General features: G+C 48.7%; 1 protein-coding gene across 3 annotated transcripts in view; it reads left to right on the forward strand.

The window, feature by feature from the left end:
- TRMU (tRNA mitochondrial 2-thiouridylase) overlaps positions 1–19,105 on the forward strand; it is an 852,019-nt gene that overhangs the window by 177,598 nt on the left and 655,316 nt on the right. The window contains exon 1 of one of the 3 annotated variants that reach the window (XM_069629231.1): positions 10,788–10,987. The exons of 1 other annotated variant lie outside the window; for it this stretch is intronic. In XM_069629231.1, the coding sequence (XP_069485332.1) occupies positions 10,906–10,987 (82 nt within the window). In that variant the 5' untranslated portion in view covers positions 10,788–10,905. Of the gene's footprint in view, positions 1–10,787; positions 10,988–19,105 lie in introns of those variants that run through there. One more of the 3 variants, XM_069629232.1, reaches the window with a different exon arrangement.

Here is a 19,105-nt window from a genome sequence, read left to right on the forward strand (position 1 = left end):
GAGATGTAGGATACCAAAAGAGATATATGTAACTGTGAAAGTAAAATAAGAACCACCTGTAAAATTGAGAAGTCCTGGCAGGCAAGCAAATCAGGGAATTGCAAGTGCACAAGACATCCAGGCAGGGGAGCATACAAGGCAGTTGCAAATCTACAGGAAGTCCCAAGAAAGAATATTAAACTGTTTTTGCAAAACAAGAAGGAGTGCATGAGAAGTCTTGGCAGGGGAGCATACCAGGCAGTTGCACATCTACAGGAAGTCCCAAGAAAGGATTATTTATTTATTTTTTTTAAATGTTATTTTTGTTGGCAGAGGAGAATAGCTTGCACATACATCAGAGCAGCCAAAGGGAACACAATACATTTTCAACTGAGTACAGTGGTACATATGAGCGGTAATGTCAAGACAGTCATGAGTGCAGCATCAGGAGGCGTTAAAAACTGTAGCATTGATTGAGACGAATTGTCCTCAGAGGAGGACGCATCTAAACTGTTGAGATAGCTGTTAAAGAGAGACCAGATGTTTTTGGGCTGGGAGTGGGCCGGGAGGGTAGTAAGGTACTCCTCCTCACAGTTCCGGGACCATGTCAATAAGTTCAGCCATTTCTGAAATGTGGGGGGGGGGAAGAGGACTTCCAGCTCTGCAGCACACACTTTTTAGCAATTATGCAGCTCACATTTAACAATTTCGCGGCACCTCTGGCCCCCTCAGCCCCCCACGCCCCGAACAGAACCCCAAGTGGGTCAGGCTCAATGACAACATCACAAATCTCTGGCAGTGTTTTCAAGATCTCGGCCCAGAACGTAGTTAACCTCGGACAGTCCCAGAACATGTGGAGATGGCCCGCATCCTCCGCACCACAGCGAGAGCAGAGTCTCGGGTCGGAGCGTGCAAACCTGGAGACCTTGCATGGGGTATAGTATAACCTGTTCAACAGTTTGTACTGAATGCTGCGGTAGCGGAAGTTCAAGGAGATTCTGTTAGTGTGGGAGCACATTTTTGTCCAAAGTTGGTCGGTGAGTTCCAACTCCAGTTCGGATACCCAGTCGTCCCGGGCCCTGGAAGGCAATGGTGGGGCAGTAGTTAGGAGGAGTTTGTATAGTGAGGATACCACCCGCTGGCCCCACCCGAGTTGGCGATTTAGGAAACCCCAGGGGAGTCGGGGGGTTCGCTTGGGGAACTCAGGCCAAGCATTATGGAAAGCAGCTTGGAGTCTGTAAAATTGCAGAAGTTCCAAGGGTGACCCTGAGTGGCCAGACTTTCAGGTCTGTGGTGTTATGAACTGCCCATCCGGGTAGAGGTCAGTTAGGGCCAGGTATCCCAGGGACTGCCAGTGTCTGACAAGGGCTATGTCGTTTGTGGGTTCCAGCCCGGGAAACCGCCAGGCGGGAAGCCACTTGTAATACAGGTGTTCCTCAGCGCCCGTAGCAAATATCCGCCCCCAGGCATGTACTGTAGTTCGGACCGGGTCAATGGCCGAGTCCGGCTTGTATCGTCGATGTAGTATTAAAGACATCATGTTGGTGCCAGACGCCGCAAGGGTCTCCAGCTTGACATGAGGGCACGGGGGGGGCAGGGTGCCAGTAGGAGGCGAACTGTGCCTGTGCTGCAATCCAGTACCGCAGCAAGTCAGGGGCAGTGAAAACCTTTCTCATAGGGTAGTGTCATAGCAAGCTAATTTTTTATGCACGGCCCCTGAGTGCCACAGAAACTGAGCGCACAGCTAGTGTAGGTCTGCAAAGTATTTCTTGCCAGGCCAGATAGGTACATTAGTGAACACGTACAGCAGTTTAGGAAGTAGTATCATTTTTACCAGTGAAAGTCTACCTGCCAGGGAAAGTGGGAGAGGGCGCCAGCGCGTTATCTTGGCTGCAGCCTGTTCCGCTACGGCCAGGTAGTTGTCAGCCAGGAGAGTGTCTTTGGACAGGGACACCCGGATTCCCAGATATTTAATCCCATCAGGGGACCAGTGGAGCGGATACTCGGTAGCAGGGGGCGCTGTGGAGCTCATGAGAGGGAAGAGTTCAGACTTGGTGTAATTAATCGTGAAACCAGATTATCCACGTAGAGTGAAATAATTTCGGGGGTATCCTGCAGCCGTATCCCCGTTCGCGAGTGGGGGTCCCTGACATAGTCCGCCATGGGCGCGATAGCCAGGGCAAACAAGATCGGGGAGAACGGGCATCCCTGACGAGTGCCTCTGAAGAGAGGGATCAGACCAGAAGTTTGGGAGTTGACACGGACCCTGGCCACCGGGGAAGTGTATAGTAACTTAATGTATGTAATCATCCTGGGTCCTATGCCCATGGTCTCAAGGACTAGCCACATGTACTTCCAAGACACCATGTCGAAGGCCTTCTGGGCATCCAAGGTGACCGCAACCGCACTCACCCCCTGATCGATTTGCGCCAGAACGTTAAGAAGCCTCCTGATACTGTGGGATGTAGACCTCCCGGGCACAAAGCCTGACTGGTCATCATGCACCATATAGGACACGACAGGCAGGAAGCGGTTGGCGATCACCTTGGCGAAGATTTTGGTGTCCAAATTCATCAACGAGAGGGGCCGGTAGGACCCGCATTCGTTGCTGGGCTTACCAGGCTTGAGCAGGACCGTGATGACGGCCTCTCGTAGTGTCGGGGGGAGGGATCCTAGCCTGAGTGACTCATTCCACACCTCGAGCAGTTCAGGGGCCAATATTGCCATGTGCTCCTGATAAAATTCAGCCGTGAGCCCGTCAGGGCCCGGAGCCTTTCCTTTAGGGAGACTAGATATGGCCTCCACTATTTTGTTTAATGTAATAGGGGAATCTAATTGGTCTCTAGTGGCAGGGGAGACACATGTAGTAGGAATCTGCTCTAGGAGTTCCCGCATCTGGGAGTCGCTAAGTTCAGGGGGCTGGGAATATAATTCGGAATAGAAGCCTGTAAAGACCTCTAGGATTTGCTGGTCGGACCACTGTATAACCCCTTGACTATCTTTGACCCAGGTTATTTGGGATTGGCCCCATTCCCCCCTAGCCAGTGCGGCCAGCGTTTTGCCGGGTCTATCACCCTCGCCGTATTTACGTGCTGCCTGTGGCCGACTGAAGTACTGGACTTCTCTGGTGGCATGGTCATTGAAGATTTTGAGCTCCTCACTAATCTGAGAGAGGAAACTTGGGTCGACCGAGGCCGGGTGGGCTCGTTCCAGGTCCCGTAATTTAGTTTCGTGCAGGACAGGGCGGCTCTTATAGACTTGAGGACACCAGACTCCCTAGAAATGGAAGCCCCCCTGATAAAAGCTTTGAAGGCGTCCCAGCGGGTCCCTAGGGTGGTAGACTGGGGCAAATTATGTTCGAAATAGGTCTGAATGTCAGCGAGGATATCCGCCTTGAATACAACATCCCGCAGGGTGGCTGCTTTGAATCGCCATGTGTGACCAGTGGGGGCAGGAAATCCCAACTCCAGGGTGATGAAGACCGGTGAGTGGTCAGACAGTGTGCGCGGAAGTATCCGCGTTTCCACTACCCTGCCCAATTCGATCCTGGAGGAGCTGTCGTGAACCGAGGAGTAATAAGTAAACTCGCGCGCTAGCGGGTGCAGGGCCCTCCAGGCGTCGTGAATGTCAAGTGTCACTGTGTGGGACAGCAGTCTGCGCGCTGCGCCAGACAGGGATCTAGGGGTTGTGCCGCTCCGATCAAGCCCGGTATCCAATATGAAGTTCATGTCCCCCCCAAATGATCTGCACCCAAACGTACCCTAGCAGTATGGATGCCACCTGGTCCACAAAATCGGGAGAGTCAACATTAGGGCCGTAACGTGTTTACCAGCAAATAGTCCCTGTTGGCTATGGCGCAGTGTAGTACAGTGTATCTCCCCTCGGGATCTATATAGCTCTTGTGGAGAACAAACTTGAGTGACTTATGGATCATCGTTACCACCCCTCTTGCGCGTGTGGAGTATGAGGTGAAATACCTGTGCGGTCTCCACATTGGTGCAATACTCTTGATCAGAGGGCCCATTGAGTGAGTCTCCTGCAGGAGCAGTATTTTACACTCATGTCTGGTAGCATATGCCATAATTTTACGAGCCTTGGTGTAATTGCTCAGGCCTCGGATATTCCAGGATATTACCGTTACAGGCATGTCAATGATTTAGGTAACATCCCACCACCGCTGTCGTAAAGTGAATCCAGGGCAGACCTCTGCCTTTTTGCATAACACCCAACAAACCCACTCCACCCCCCTCCTGCACCACCCCATTAACGCGGGCAGTGTTAATTCCCTCCCCTCCCCCATAAATACCAACATGTCCCACAACAAAGAGGACAACAGGCGGAGCCCAACATGGGTCAGCGGTCTCATCTGCCCAACCGGGGCCAATACCCAACTTCAAATTAACAGAATTGAACATTGCAATCGCAGTGGGGTGCGCTGTTGCCGTGTGGTGGACACTTAACAGAATAGGGATAACATTGGGTTACCAGCGGTATCTTAAGTGAGTCATATGCATACACAGCGCACTTGGCGCACACAGGCCAGGTACAGATAAGTAATAGAAAGGGGGATTAAGCAGACCGGAAGGTGGCGGCGCCCTGCAACCCCGGGGTCGGCCTTCGGTAGCAAGTGTAACAATAATCAACACGTGAAGCATTCAATAGTAGCCGGTCGGTATGCATGGCGGGGAGCCACCCCCGGCCCAAATGGTGAGCCATGTATAAGTGTTTTACACTGGTATCCAATGTGCAGCTACAGGAAAGCCCAGAGGGCTGCATTACTATCAACACATGAAGAAGCAAGCAATAATAACCAAATAGCCCAGATATGAAGTGCTCTGCATTCAGACATCAACCTCTGGGTTACCGTTGAGATTAGGCAATGGTATCTGTGACTCTATAAATTTGACAGCCTCCTCGGGCACCGTGAAAAAGAACAGCTTCTCTTTAAAAGTAATTTTAAGTCTGGCCGGGAAGAGGATGGCATATGGGGTATTGCGCTCTTGCAGCAGTTTCTTGACTCCCAGGAATTGACGTCTCTCCTGTTGCACCCCAACTCAGAAGTCAGGGAATATCCGGATGATATTAGAGTCAAGGCGTAGGTCTCCCTTCTCACGTGACAGGCGTAGGATGAGGTCAAGATCCCTATAGTTGAGAATCCTGGCAATGATGGGTCTGGGGAAGTCTCCCGGCTTGGGACACGGGGACAGGGCCCGATGGGCTCGCTCGACTGTAAAGAAAGGGGATAGGGCGGGGTTCCCCAATAGGTCCTTAAGCAGGTTCTTGACAGCCAACTCCATGCGCCCCTTCAGGGCGTTCTCGGGGACCCCAATAATCCGTAGGTTGTTTCTGCGCGAGCGGGATTCGAGGTCGTCGCGCTTTGATTTCACTGCCTTCATGTCGCGGGTCACGGCATCCTGCAAGGTGTGGAGCTGGTCTTCGTTAGCCCCTATTCTGTTTTCAGCCTCGGTAATCCGCGGTCCCGCCTGGTCAACCTGGGACTTAAAAGAGGCGACGTTGGCATTAATATCGTCCAATTTTTCATGGAATGAGGCAAAGTTCTTGGCCATCGACTCCATCATGGTAGTGAGATCCGGGGCCGACGTGGCAGGGGAGGGCTCAGAGATAGGATCTTCGTGGACGGGTGCTGCGGGGCCCTGATCGGGACGAGGGGCCACCTTCGTAAATCTGTCCATGGCACCCACCTTGTTGGACCCCCTGGATTTGTTGGGCATCGCAGGTATTTTGAGGGGTGATCAGATTTGTCAGGCCCTGTTCAGTATGGGATGCCGAGATACAGTGGTAGGGCCCACTCCCCAGACGGTGCAGCCCACTGGGGTCAGATGATGGTTAAAGTGGGCTGTGACACCTTTACTATAGTCACAGTTAGGAGATCCACTGGGCCTATGCATGAACCAAAGGGGGACCGTAGGCAGCACTGAAGTCCAAAATGGGAAAAGCAGGGGATGGCAGAGGCTGCTACTGGCGTGAAATCAGGCCCAGAGGTGTAAACAGGGAGGCCTGGCCCCCAGTATGGGGCAGTGCCCTCCAGGGCAGTCCAGAATATGTGTGGGGAGAAGTGGTAACCGGAGCTCCCAGTGCAAGGCAGAGAAACTGGACAGAGCCGGCGACTTAGTGTGCCCACCGATGATTCGGGCCCCAGCGGCCAGCCGGGCCAAGGATGCGAGGCTGCGGGGGAGGGAGCGCGGGCCGTGCAGGCAGGGCAGAAGAAAAGGCACCGGGCCCAGCAGGAGAACAGCGAGCCTCTACCCAGCCCAGCTCCTCACCTGGGATGGCATGGCAGGCCGCCACCCGCAAAAAGTACTCCGGAGCAGCTGGATCGGAGGCAGGGAAGCTCTGATGCAGAGATGTAGCCGGGGGGCACCCACGCCTCCCCTCACCAGTGTAGGTGGCTGCCGGCACTGCTCACGTGTGCTGCAGCCCACGAAGAGTGCCCCGGGTCTCCCGGATGTTAGGCAGCAGGTCGCTGGGTCCAGCGGCCCACACAGGAGCCGGAGCGGAGCCGCAGCGGCAAAGCAGGGGGTGGGGCAGAGCAGGCACCAGCCGGGCCGGCGCCCCCATTCTCCGGAGCAGCTGGATCGGAGGGAGGGAAGCCCCAATGCAGAGATGTAGCCGGGGGGCACCCGTGCCTCCCCTCACCAGTGTAGGTGGCTGCCGGCACCACTCACATGTGCCGCAGCCAAGTCGGAGAATCACCCGCAAGGGGGGGCCCTCGCCGGGACCCAGGCAGCGCTGGGGCACACACGGGAACACAGGCCAGAATTGTAGATGCGGCCCAGCAGGGCTTACCATGCAGCAGGTTGTGCAGCGAGATGTCGGCAGTGAACAGGGCCGGCGTGGTGTTGAGGAAAGTGCAGGATCCCGCTGATCATGGTGGATTTGGGTCCCTGCCACAAGGAGCTCAACAGCTAGGTGGCCATTTTCGGGCTGCTCAACAGCGCCCTTCCCAAGAAAGGATATTAAACTGTGTTTGCAAAACAAGAAGGAGTGCATGAGAAGTCCTGGCAGGGGAGTATACTAGGCATTTGCAAAACTACAGAAAGTCACAAGAATGGATATAAAACTGCGTTGGCTAACCAAGAAGGAACTATTGAGAAAGATGTATAACAGCAAGGGTAAGCCATTTTGTAAATAACAGTATCGTTGTGGGCAAAGAAAAACACAAAGAACTATTAGACTGAGAATTGTTTTGCAATGAGATAGGATCCAGGGGAAAGGGACCACCCTCTGGAGCCAAAGCTTTTTTTTTAGACTGGAGATCTTTTGTGTGAACTGTTGTGTTGAAAGATCATTCACATTGAGGCATAATCCAGGGGAAGGGAATCACCCTCTGGACCCAGTGCTTTTTGATTTGGAGAACTTTTGTGTTGAAGAATCGCTTGTATTGAGGTAGAACCCAGGGGATGAAAGCCACCCTCTGGAACCAGGGCTCTTTTTCCTGGGAGAACCTTTATGCTGAAGCTATTCGAATGTCCTTCATGAACTCTTTTTGCAATCACCTAAGGTTAAAGACATTTCCCTTTTCACCTAATAGTTTGGTTTATAGTATGAGGGTCAGAATAGAACTTTTGGACACAAAGATAGTTTGTTGTTTGACATCCTGACACAGACCGATCCTTAGTTTTTGGTTTTAGGTAGGGAATTCCTCTTAGAGCAGGGTCGTAAAGGCCTTTTCCCAACCCTTTTGTTTTCAATGAAAGTTTTTAACCAAAAACATGGCAACCTTGTGTCCCGATTTCTTTCCTGACTCGTCACATCCGACACTGCAGCCACTTCCTGCAGGGAGGAAAGGATTGTGTTGTGGTCTAGGTTGTTGAATGCTGTTGATAAATCCTACATAATAATTAAGGTTCCTGTTCCACGGTCTATGTTCCACATAAGCCCTTCCTTGACATCCAAGATGGTGGTCTCTGTCCCATGGGCTGGACGAAAATCAGATTGTCTCATGCCGACAAGCTTGAATTTATCTACATGAGCTTGTAGCCGTTTAACAACTACTTTCTGAGGATTTTTAAAAGAAAGGGGGTGTTGACAATAGGCCTGTAGTTGGCTGGTTGATCAGGGACTAAGGTGGGTTTTTTAAGGAGGGTCGTGATCCATGAGAGTTTTAAATTGTCAGGGATGAGCCCGGTCCGGATGTTGTAATTTACTAAATCTTTGATGATTGGGGCCAAAGTGTGGATGTTTTCAATAACCAGGGATGAAGGCCAGGGGTTACTGTGGCAATAGGTGGGGTTCATTCCATTCAAGATATTAATAACTTCCTGAACTGTGACTTCTTGTATCTCAAAGGTTGGGATGACTGGCTTAGGTTGAGCTTTGCTTGTTGATTGGTGGAGGTGGAGGGGGGCGGGAGTGAAGTAATCTCTGATGGATGGCATCTCTACGTTTTTTTTATTTGTTGTAGAAAAACTGATTCAGTTTATCTGCCTACTCCTGGGATTCCAGGATCTTGGATGGTGGGGGGTTTATTCTATAGTTCTCTAAGGTATTTTAAAATGTTTCTGGGGGAATTGGTTGCTACTAGTATTTTACTGGTGAATGCTTCTTTTTTAGCTTTTTCATTTGCAAATCTCTATTTTTTTGTTCGATGTTAAGCTCCTTTTAATAGGTGTGATTTGACCCATTTCTTTATTATCTTACGAACATTGATTTGGTGTGATTTCACACCGGGGTAAACCATGAGTGTCTAGTAGATGGATGGTGTTTTTTTATTTATTGAAGCGGTGCTAGGAAGTTGATAGCTTCGTGAGGAAGGTATGGCATAATCTTGCAAGCACAGCTGAGTTGTTCTTTACCATGGTGTTGTAGTGGCCGAGTTCTGTTTCTACAGCGGGACCCACGAGATCTAGTGTTAGGCGTTTTTTGGTCCAAATCAAGATTGTTTTAGGGCTAAACTGTGTTAATGGTTTTTTGTGTGCAAGTGTGAACGAAAGTATGCTGTGGTTGGTCCAGTGGACGTTTGTGTTGCAATAGGTAGGTGGGTGTGAGGTTTGCATGAATGATCGGATACAATGTGTTGCCCTGGGCATGGGTGAGATTTAGGCCCAGGAGTTGAGAGAGGAAAGAGGTGACTAGAGGGTCTTTGCTATCATTGGCTCGTAGGTTTAGGTCGCCCCAGACAATAGGTTTGTCTGTGTGGGTCAGGAGTTTTGAAAGTAACTCTGATATTTGTGTTAAGAACAAAGGTTTTTTAGAGTCAGGTGGCCGGTATAGATTTGCTAATAAGATGGAAGAGTTACCATCGGAATGTATTTTAGTTACTAGGCAAAAGATGTGGGGTTTTAGTTTTGATTTAGCCAGGCAATCTTGTCTGATGACAACAAACTCTGGAGGAGTTAGTAATAAGAGTATTGGGACCGGATGATTCATCCAACCAGGTTTCTAAAATGGCGCAAACATCAGTGTTGTTCTCGGTAATGTGCAGGGCAATGTCCGTGCACGTGCATTTGCTGAACGGACGTTCATAACTGTGAGGATGCATGATATCTCATCTGCAGGTGCATGTGCCAGTGTCGATGGAATTGATGCAGTATCGGTAATACAAGTTACAAACAATAGGAGATTTGGCATAGATCTGTGTTTAAGCAGGGTTATTTTTATTTCCCTATACAAAGGGGCAGACAGAGAGCACAAACTGAATAGTTGGTGGTTTGGGTAAAAACAGAAGGGAGTCATGGCAATGAAAAGAAGGTTAAGGGGGGAGTACTTCTGGGATGAAACAGGCAGCGCTCCGGCTTCTCAAGGCTTTGAATAGGCTTCAAATACGCCTTCTTATAAGTGCTTCACACCTACAAAGGGCTTTTGAGTCTACAGGTCGCATGTAGATGATGCACAAGTGGTGCGCCGAGCCGGCTGCCCATGCTTGCATGATACATGCCAACATTCACAAGTACCGGGGTGGGATATTTCGTTACAGAAAGCTGGAGAAATTAATTCTCCTATATGATTGCTTTGGGGTTAGAATTATTTGAGGCGCTACAAAGTGAAAAATAGCAATATTTGTAAAAGAAAAAGCAGAAGTGCCCTTGCAATGGAAAAACAAAACTACAAGTCCCAATGCGAAGAATCGGGACTGGCTCCAGCAGGGGTCCCCCATGGAACTGGCAAACTTGGCAGCTACAGAAACCGGTGCCCCAGTGTTGTGCTCACTATCACTTCTAGTGACATATCCAAATAAAACCAACAAACAATAATTATTTGTTCAATAATACTGCAAGATATATATAATGTGTAGAACGGTGGCAGTTATGTCAGAACAAGGTTAATTATAGGCGGTTTTAACCACAAGCATGGCGTCCATTGTTGACTCATTTTGTTGTGGAATGTTAACCCTCTAGTTCTTTATTAGAACTCTGTAAAGAAGGAGTTGTGCGGGTTGCGAGGATATCGTGCTTCTTTTGAGCGCAACGGTATGAGTGCCTACTGTTATTCATGTGTAAACGGGGCGGCCATTTTGGAATGAACAGGCTTCCTGGCAGCACGTACTGGAAAAGAAATGGGGCTCCAAGGATTGGAAAAATAGTGCCCCAAGAGGACACATTTTATTTAACGGAAATAATAAGTAAATAGGTTGATTTTAGTAAGAACAAATATTTTTGTATTTCACAGCCTTCGTATAAAATACACGTTTTCATTCTTCAAGAAGGATACGTAAAAGTATTGTATAAAGAATAAACTTTCTGTAAAGACATTCAACTAACACACGATCTCCATTTGTTTTGCGGGCACTGACATCAAAACTGATAAGAAATTGATTTGTTTCAAGATGTCTGCAAGCCTACTACATTTGTGGGACTTGATTTTACCCGGCGTATTCGCTCTTGTGTTAGTGTCAACGGGAGCACCCCTGCTGCTTCTCAGGTGCCCGATGTGTGCTATTGAGACCCGTAGCCGAGGTGGTGAAAGATGCAGGCGGCGAGGCGGGTGGTCTGTGCCATGTCCGGGGGAGTGGACAGTTCGGTGGCAGCATTGCTGCTGAAGCGCAGAGGTGAGGCAAATGGTTGGCTGGGAGAGGAAAGGTGACAGAGAGGTGAAGTGCTGAGATGTCAGTAGTACCAGTGCATGCTGGGACACCGAGGAATCAGAATAGTAGTTATCCAGCCAACAAAGTAGCAGCTGTAGTATCAGGGTAAATCAAGATCCTATTTTTCGTTGTTTCATTTGGTATTAATATTTTGAAAGTGAAGTTCGAGTTTCAAAAAACAACAAGTGACCAATCACACATGAAAGGATGTTATTAGTTAATTATTAGTCTTTTTCCCTTTTGGCCAAAACTACTGTTCATGACAAGAGGGCGTAAGAATACCTAATCCCCCACACTAGCTGAGAAGGGGGGGTTAGATTATATTAAAGACAAGGAGGCCAGTATTGTGAATAACAATCTTTACTCTGAACCACAGCAGCAAAGAAAAGACTTTTGTAATAAAAAAGTTGTAACATAAAAAACTTATAGCACAGTTCCAACCAGTGTAAGGGAAAACATCCCAGTCCAAAATGGAGGGCAGGTCATGCCCTGGAGGCAACCAATGGGCCGAGAGCCAACCCCATAAATGTCCGTTCCTCTATCAACAACTCCTCTTTCTGTAGCTTACCTTTCTCAACAGTGACCGCACAATCCAAACGCGTAGCACGAAGAGCAAGTGCCCAACAAAATACAAGCGGAAACTGAATTCTCTGCAACTTGAAACTGGAACGAATCTCCTCTTTGACCAGGACCATTCACTCACTATCTGAACAATAATCAAAAACCCGGTATGGGTGGGCGGGACGGATAATACTCACCTCCTTGTCTTTATTAGAATCTAAACCCCCCCCTCTCACGTTAGTGTGGGGGATTAGGTATTCTATGGCAAGACAGGAGGCTCTATTATACAAGTTCAAATTCCTTGAATTACATCAACAGCAACATGAGCAATACGCTTATGATAAAACGTTATGAAAGTAGACTCCCTTGACCAATCAGCTGCTTTCAGTATTTGCTCCAAACTACTGCCGAGGAAAGTGGCTTTGGAAGCCATAGCCTCGAACCGAATGGGGACCAAAGAATGATGTGTCAACCCCGCCTCCCGCATAACCCACCTAATCCATCTTGCCAAAGTGGAAGGTGATACTGGCTTATGGGGCTTCCTGTAGGAAATCAGCAGCTGAGAGGTCCATTCGGAGGTCTAAGACCTTCAGTTTTTAACTCAAAACATTTCAAACATTTGATAACACATAATTTACAATCTTCTAGAAAAGCTGGCTAGGATATTGAGGAAGTCAAGTATTTAGTTCTTCGTGCAATAAAGAAGGTAACCCCTTGAGGGGTAAACATCTTATTGTACACATTCAATGCTCTGATATCAGACACTCTCTTAATAGACACCAGACATACAACATCGCCAGTTTGGAAAATAACTGTTGCAAGGACAGGCTCTCATTAGGAAGCCAGGTCCGGAGGAGATCCAGAACATATTAACATCTCAAAGAACCGAATATTTTGGTTTCGGTGGAACCTTAATACAAATGGATTCCCCTTTAACCAAAAGGTGTCCCGCTGAAATAGCAGACCTGAAACCATTAATGGTCCTGTAAGCTTTCCCATCCTTAAACAATTCCACCAGAAAATTAACCACCTCTACTGGAGGAGCAGAAACGGGATTGAGGTGCCTAGCCACACACCAGCTAACCCAGTGGATCCATGCTGAAGAGTATCCCGATTTAGTAGAGGTCACCCAGGAGTCCCTGATGACTGACAGTGAGTCTTGCAAAAGTCCTCGAAAGCACCAGGAAGAGCTGAAATCTTCCAAGCCAGAAGGGCGAGGTGCCCCTGAAGGACCAGCTCGTGAGGGAGACCCCCCGCATCTACCAGCAACTGGGGACGAAGAGGAAGAAGACGAGGAAAGTCCACCGCCAATTCCAGAAGGGCTGGGAACCAAACCTGAGAAGGCCAAAAGGAGGCAACCAGCACCAGAGTCGCCGCCTATCTGCGTACTTGAACTAGAACTCCGGCTATCATGGCAAAAGCAGGGAAGGTATACTCCAACGACCCGACCAATCATGGAGGAACGTGTCGGTAGCGAGAGCACATGGATCCGGTCTCCAGCTGTAAAACTTGGGAACCTGACAGTTTAGCCTTGAGACAAACGGATCCACTGCAAACGGACCCCAGAGAGATGCTATCTGGGCAAAGAGCGCCCTGTCTAATATCCAGTCGCTTCTGTCCTGAAGATGCCTGCAGTTCCAATCCGCAACCTCGTTGCTGACCCCCCGGCAGATATTCCGCCTTTAACACGATGTTCCGGTCCAGGCAAAAATGCAAAAACTCCCTTGCCAGATCCGCTAGAGCCTTGGACCTGGAGCCCCCCAAATGATTGATGTATCTCACTGAGGAGACATTGTCCATGCAGAGGAGGACACAGCAATTCCCCTGATCCTTGAGAAGGCTCCGGACTGCAAAGGACCCCGCCAACAACTCCAGACAGTTCATATGCAGTTGTTTTTACGACTCGGACCACTTCCCTCCTGTGGAAACCTGACCCAACCTGGCCCCCCAGCCTGCTCTGTTGGCATCTGATTCCAGAATGACATCCGGAGAGGGACCAAACATTGCTTTGCCATTCCAGGTCTCCATGTGCCTGAGCCACTAAAGGAGTTCTAAACTGGCCTTGGGAGACAACACCACCACCTGCGACTAAGACAGGCATCTGCGCAGGTGCTTGGCCTTCAGACGCTTCAGCGCCCTGTAATGAAGGAGGGCTGGAAAGATAGCCTGGATGGATGCCAACAACATCCCTATAACCCTGGCCAACTGCCTGAGGGAGATCCTCCCTCTACTGAGGAGCAGACAAATTTCCATCCTTATCTTGGAATGTCTGCTGTCCGGGAGAAGGAGGATGTAAAGCTTTGAATCTATATTGAAGCACAGAAATTGGATACATTGCGTAAGCTTCAATATGGACTTTTTGACATTTAACACAAAACCCAAACTCTGAAGAAGCGTCACCGTAAACTCCAGATGAACACAAAGATTCTGAGAGCTCTGGGCTAAAAGGAGCATGTCGTCCAGATATATTATTATCAAAATCACCTTGGACCTGAGGAGGGCCATTACTGGTTTAATTAACTTGGTGAAGCACCACGGTGCTGATGACAGGCCAAACGGAAGGGAGGCAAACTACCAAACTTGACCCCCCCCCCACTGAAACTGAAGAAACTCTTGGTGAGGAGGGAATATCAGAACCACTAGGTATGCGTCCCAGAGGTCCAATTTGACCATCCAGTCCCCCGGAAGAAGTGTGTCCCTGAGAAGATGTATCCTCCCCATCTTGAAATGGTGGTATACTACAAAAGAGTTGAGGGCCTTCAGGTTTATGACTGGGCGAAACCCCTGATCTGGTTTTGGAACTAGGAAAATGGCACTCAGAAACTGAGAGGTGGTGTAGGAGGCCGGGACTGCTGCACCCTTGGAAAGGAGGTCCCTGACCTCCGCGTCTATCAGAGACTCTTTGACCTCGTTGAACACCAAGGGAAGGAGATAGGAGAACTGGCAAGGAGGGGAGTAAAACTCTATGCGGTAACCCTGAACAGTCTGCCACACCCAGCGGTCCGAGGTGAGGGCCTTCCACTGCAGAAGGAACCTGGCCAGTCCGCCCCCTAAACCTCTGTGGGAAAGATCCTTTAACACATGAGAAAGTACCTGATGTTCCTCTTGATCTTCCGGCACCTCTGCCGGCACCTCCTCTCCAATTCAAATTTTGCTGAGGGTAAAATCGGGTATTCGTTCCCCGAGCAGAGGAGGAATTATGCATTATGAGGAATTAGGAGCCCTGGGGAAAACGGCCGGAAGAGCGGGCTCTGCCTCGCCCAGCCTTGTGGAAAACCTTATGGGAAAACACGTTCCTGATGTTAGTCTGAGCCTTGTCCAGAGCGGTAAATGTATGGACGTAGGCAGAGAGATCCTTCAAAAAATGATCTCCGAACAAATTGCCCTGGGCCGCAGGACCCCCTTCCCTCTCTGACATATCCGCCAGCTTAGGATCCAATTGCATAAGTAAGGATTTACGCCTCTCCTTGGAGATGGAGGCATTTGCATTGCCGAGCAGGCACACCGTGCGTTGGATCCACCTCCTCAAGACGTAAACATCTACCGGGGCGGTAGAAGCCACCGCCGCCTCGGCCAATTCAAAAATGTGCATGACTGGACCCAAGACGTCCAACAGATTATCCTGGCAACTACGCCAAGCCTTGTCCACCCCCTTCTTGGGGTGTTCCCCTTTTGCGAAATGAAAGCAGCCATAGACTAGTCTTTTTCAGGCGTCAATGCCACCTTGTCTGGGAGCACTGGCCTAGGGCACTCGATCGTAATTTACTCTCCCTAGGCAAAGGACGTCTGACCCAATACTCTAGAAACGAGGAAACCTCCTCTGAAGGATGCCACTCGGCAGACCTGGGATGTTGGATGAGGGCAGGATCGAAAAACGGGACCCCCTTAACATCTAGGACTGGACCCTTTTGTGAAGGGCCAGGGACCACCTTCCTCTTGCGCCTCTTAGGAGGTGAGTCGGAATCCTCCAAGCTATCTGAGGTGGAAATAGAAATTGTGGGCACAGCCACAGGAAGCTGTGCAAGGGGCGGCCAAGGGGCAGTAGAGGGGGGCTGTTGGGATTCATCCAGCGTGCGCTTCAGACCCCTCCTCGGGGAGGAAACAGGAGACAGAACCGGGGAAGAACTGAGTTGTCCATGAATGTGTTTGGTCTTTTTTGTGCATTTTTTAGGGGCTTGACCTTGAACAGAGGGACCAGCTGCCTGGGAAGGGTGAAAACCGGCAATGCGATTGATCAGCCTGTCAAAGGCCCAAGCAAGGGTATTACTAAGGCCAAATAAGGCCATATCTAATGATGACTGCAAGTGTTATATAAACTCAATAAACATAAACATGAAGGGACTGGTCTCCCACACCCTCTCCCAACCTTTCACTTTTTTTGGAAGGGCGCACCTAGGTGCTGGTATCTGCAGAAGAGGGGGCGCCCACATTCTTATCCATGACAGCACCCCAACCAAAGGCAGGATAAGAGAAAATAATAAATATGGTAAAATGAAGAAAATGAATTAATGAAGTAGGAAGCACTAAACAGTTTAACACTGTACTGCGGAAAAACCGCTGAACGGGCTGGATTATGTGCTGCATACCCTAGCTGGGTGAAGGGGAAGCAGCATGCAAGGATGGCAACCTTGCCCCAGAAAGACAGGCCTTGCCTGAAGCCGAGCAGGCACCTTACGCAAGCAACGTAATAATTGTGAGGACATAAATCACTGAAAACGTATAAACCTTACGCGAGCAGCGTAACAATCTTGAGGAAATAAAGCACCAAAACAGTAATGCATAAACCTCACGCGAGCAGCGTAACAATTGTGAGGAACAATAGAGCACTGCAACAGTAATGTATAAACTTTACGCGAGCAGTGTAACAATTTGGGAATTAATGCAGAACCATGACGCGCTGCAGGTCTGAAGCGAAGTTTCCTCACGGGCCACACGCGTCACGGATTATTAATGGGCACGAATAGACACGCTGGCCCGAGCAGGGTCGCGTACGTCAGGAACAGGAATCCTGACAGGAAAACCACTTGTGCATCGGTGGCCTAAAGCCAGGCTTCACCTGACGCACGAGCAAGCAACCAATCATAAAGCCTACAACAAAGGGAAAAAACATGCTGCTCTCCGCAGCACAATAAATAACCAACAAAGTTATGACACACTTCAAAGGAAAAACGCAAGTTCGAACGAATGTAACGTTACTACCACATTCACAGAAAACAGCACGTTCCAAAGAGAATGCTGAGGCAAGTTACTCGAAACCATGAAAACTCGTAACAATTAAAATGGAGCACTGGAAGTCTATCTTGGCAACAAAGTTACAGAACTACACCCAGACTAGCATTCCTAAGGAAACAAATAGAAGGTGTGACTTAGCTATGGCGTCAGCAGCAAAGGAAGAGGAGTTGCTGCTAGAGGAATGGACCTTTATGGGGTTGGCTCTCAGCCCATTGGTTGCCTCCTGGGCATGTCCTGCCCTCTATTTTGGACTGGGATGTTTTCCCTTACACTGTTTGGAACTGTGTTATACGTGTTTTATGTTACAACTATTTTATTACAAAAGTCTTTTCTTTGCTGCTGTGGTTCAGAGTAAAGATTGTTATGCATAATAGGAGCCTCCTGTCTTGCCATATAATCCTCTTCTCCGCATTCATTGCATTGCTGCTACTGTGGCATTAGTTGTCTTTGATGTAACTCTAATCGAAACTTTGGACTAGTGATGAAATATTACTGATAGCTGATTACCACCAGAAAATCTGCTCACTTAACAGGGACTGCTGTTCATGTATTTTTTTTTTTTTTTTTACTTTTTGTTGATTTTAACAATATAAACCACAAACAACAACCAAACCATGAACTACAGTCATGGGTACGATTCTTAGTATGGCATGTCCACCACTTCTCTTTAACTCCCTCCATCCTCCCGAGGTTCCTCCATTACATCATCTTCAATCATATCGTCTAAGGGTGTGCTCCATCCTGCGCTCATCGAGGAGTCATCTCCCCCGAGCTGGTCTGAGCCGGCTCAAACGTAGTGGAGACCATATGCCTCCAGGCCGTCAATGTCTCTCCCGGGTCATCCCCTTCTCTGCCAACTGCCTCGCTCCTGTTGGGTGTCCTGACCCATGTTTGAGCTATCATGCTGTAACATTTGGTGCTGTGGGCTTAGAAAATCCAAGGTGGCCAAAAAGCCCACATGTGCGCCCGAATCCAGGAGAACCACGCAGTTTGCGCACACCAAAATGGTTGCCTAACCTGCCACCCACCAGTGCGAGCATGAGTGGAATGGGTGCCAAAGGAAAAACACCAGTGCCATGTGTTGAACCTGGAGAATATACTTCCATGTAATATCTCTTGTTTGAAATGCTTGAATCCAAGACAGATCCCAAAAATGGCTGCAATACTGGTGCTCACCACTATCAGAAAGCCGGCGTTTTAAAACAACACCAGACATTTGTGTAAAACTGAATAAATGAACCCAAAGCAGACCAAAGAAAGACTTAATGAGGGGTGGATACAATGTAAAGTTATATTCTGAAGTGACTTGAAGGTTTATAACAAGACTGGCTGAGCTCTGCAGGTCTGCAGCGGCTTAAACTGAAACTGGATTTAAAATGAGCAAAAATCGAAATGTGTAAATAAACTGTGGGACAGACTTGTGACTGCCACATAGTTTGTCACTGTTAAAATGTCCTAGTTCTGAACTTAGAATCAGCATTCTAGCTGCATGTGTAAAAATTGTTAGTTTTATTTGAATGCAGAAAACTGGGTAACTAAAAGTGACATTAGCTGGGGCCTGGTTTAAGGAACTAGATTCTGCCTGACAACTTCCCCCCAATTGGAGTGAAACTGGACCCACAGCAGTTCTCAGGCCTGGCTGCATTCTGAGGGGAGGTTACCCCTCTCTGATTGAATTACCAAGGGACTGCTAGAGACTAAACAAAGGACCCAGGCAGAGGGTTTATTGGGGGGAGGTCATAAATGGCTTTCTCTTGAACAATGGGCCTTCCAGGGCCCAGGCAGATGGTTTATTGGGGGGGCCGTAAAATAGCTTCCTCTTGGGAGGGGCAGGGTCTGTGAGCTTGGCAGAAACCGGATAAACTGGTTTCTACACCATGTGACCTGGGAAGACACACCCCTGTTGGCCAGAATATGATTTTAAGAAAGATGTATAACTCATGGTGCGGACTTGTCAAAATTATCTAAATGATACCATAATTCTTGTGATTTTTCTGCCCACATTTTAAGATGTTTTAGGACCTGATGGTATGATCTGGGGGGTTGCTAGCGGAAAATAGGGTTTCACTCCAAATGTATGCATGTTAAAAATCTGACACTTCCTTATATAAATGCATACATGCCTTGCGCACATTTGTATAAATTTTAATGACAAACCAATGTTGCATAGCCCACTAAAATCGAAAATAAGTTGCCATTTCTGAATACAAGCCCCCAGGAAGAGCAGAGTTTGAACAGAGTATACCTCATGTGATATGTAATGGGTGCATGTAATTTTAAACAACTGTG

The sequence above is a fragment of the Ambystoma mexicanum genome, chromosome 12, assembly GCF_040938575.1.
Source record: "Ambystoma mexicanum isolate Mex_15411 chromosome 12, UKY_AmexF1_1, whole genome shotgun sequence".
Taxonomy (NCBI): Eukaryota; Metazoa; Chordata; class Amphibia; order Caudata; family Ambystomatidae; genus Ambystoma; species Ambystoma mexicanum.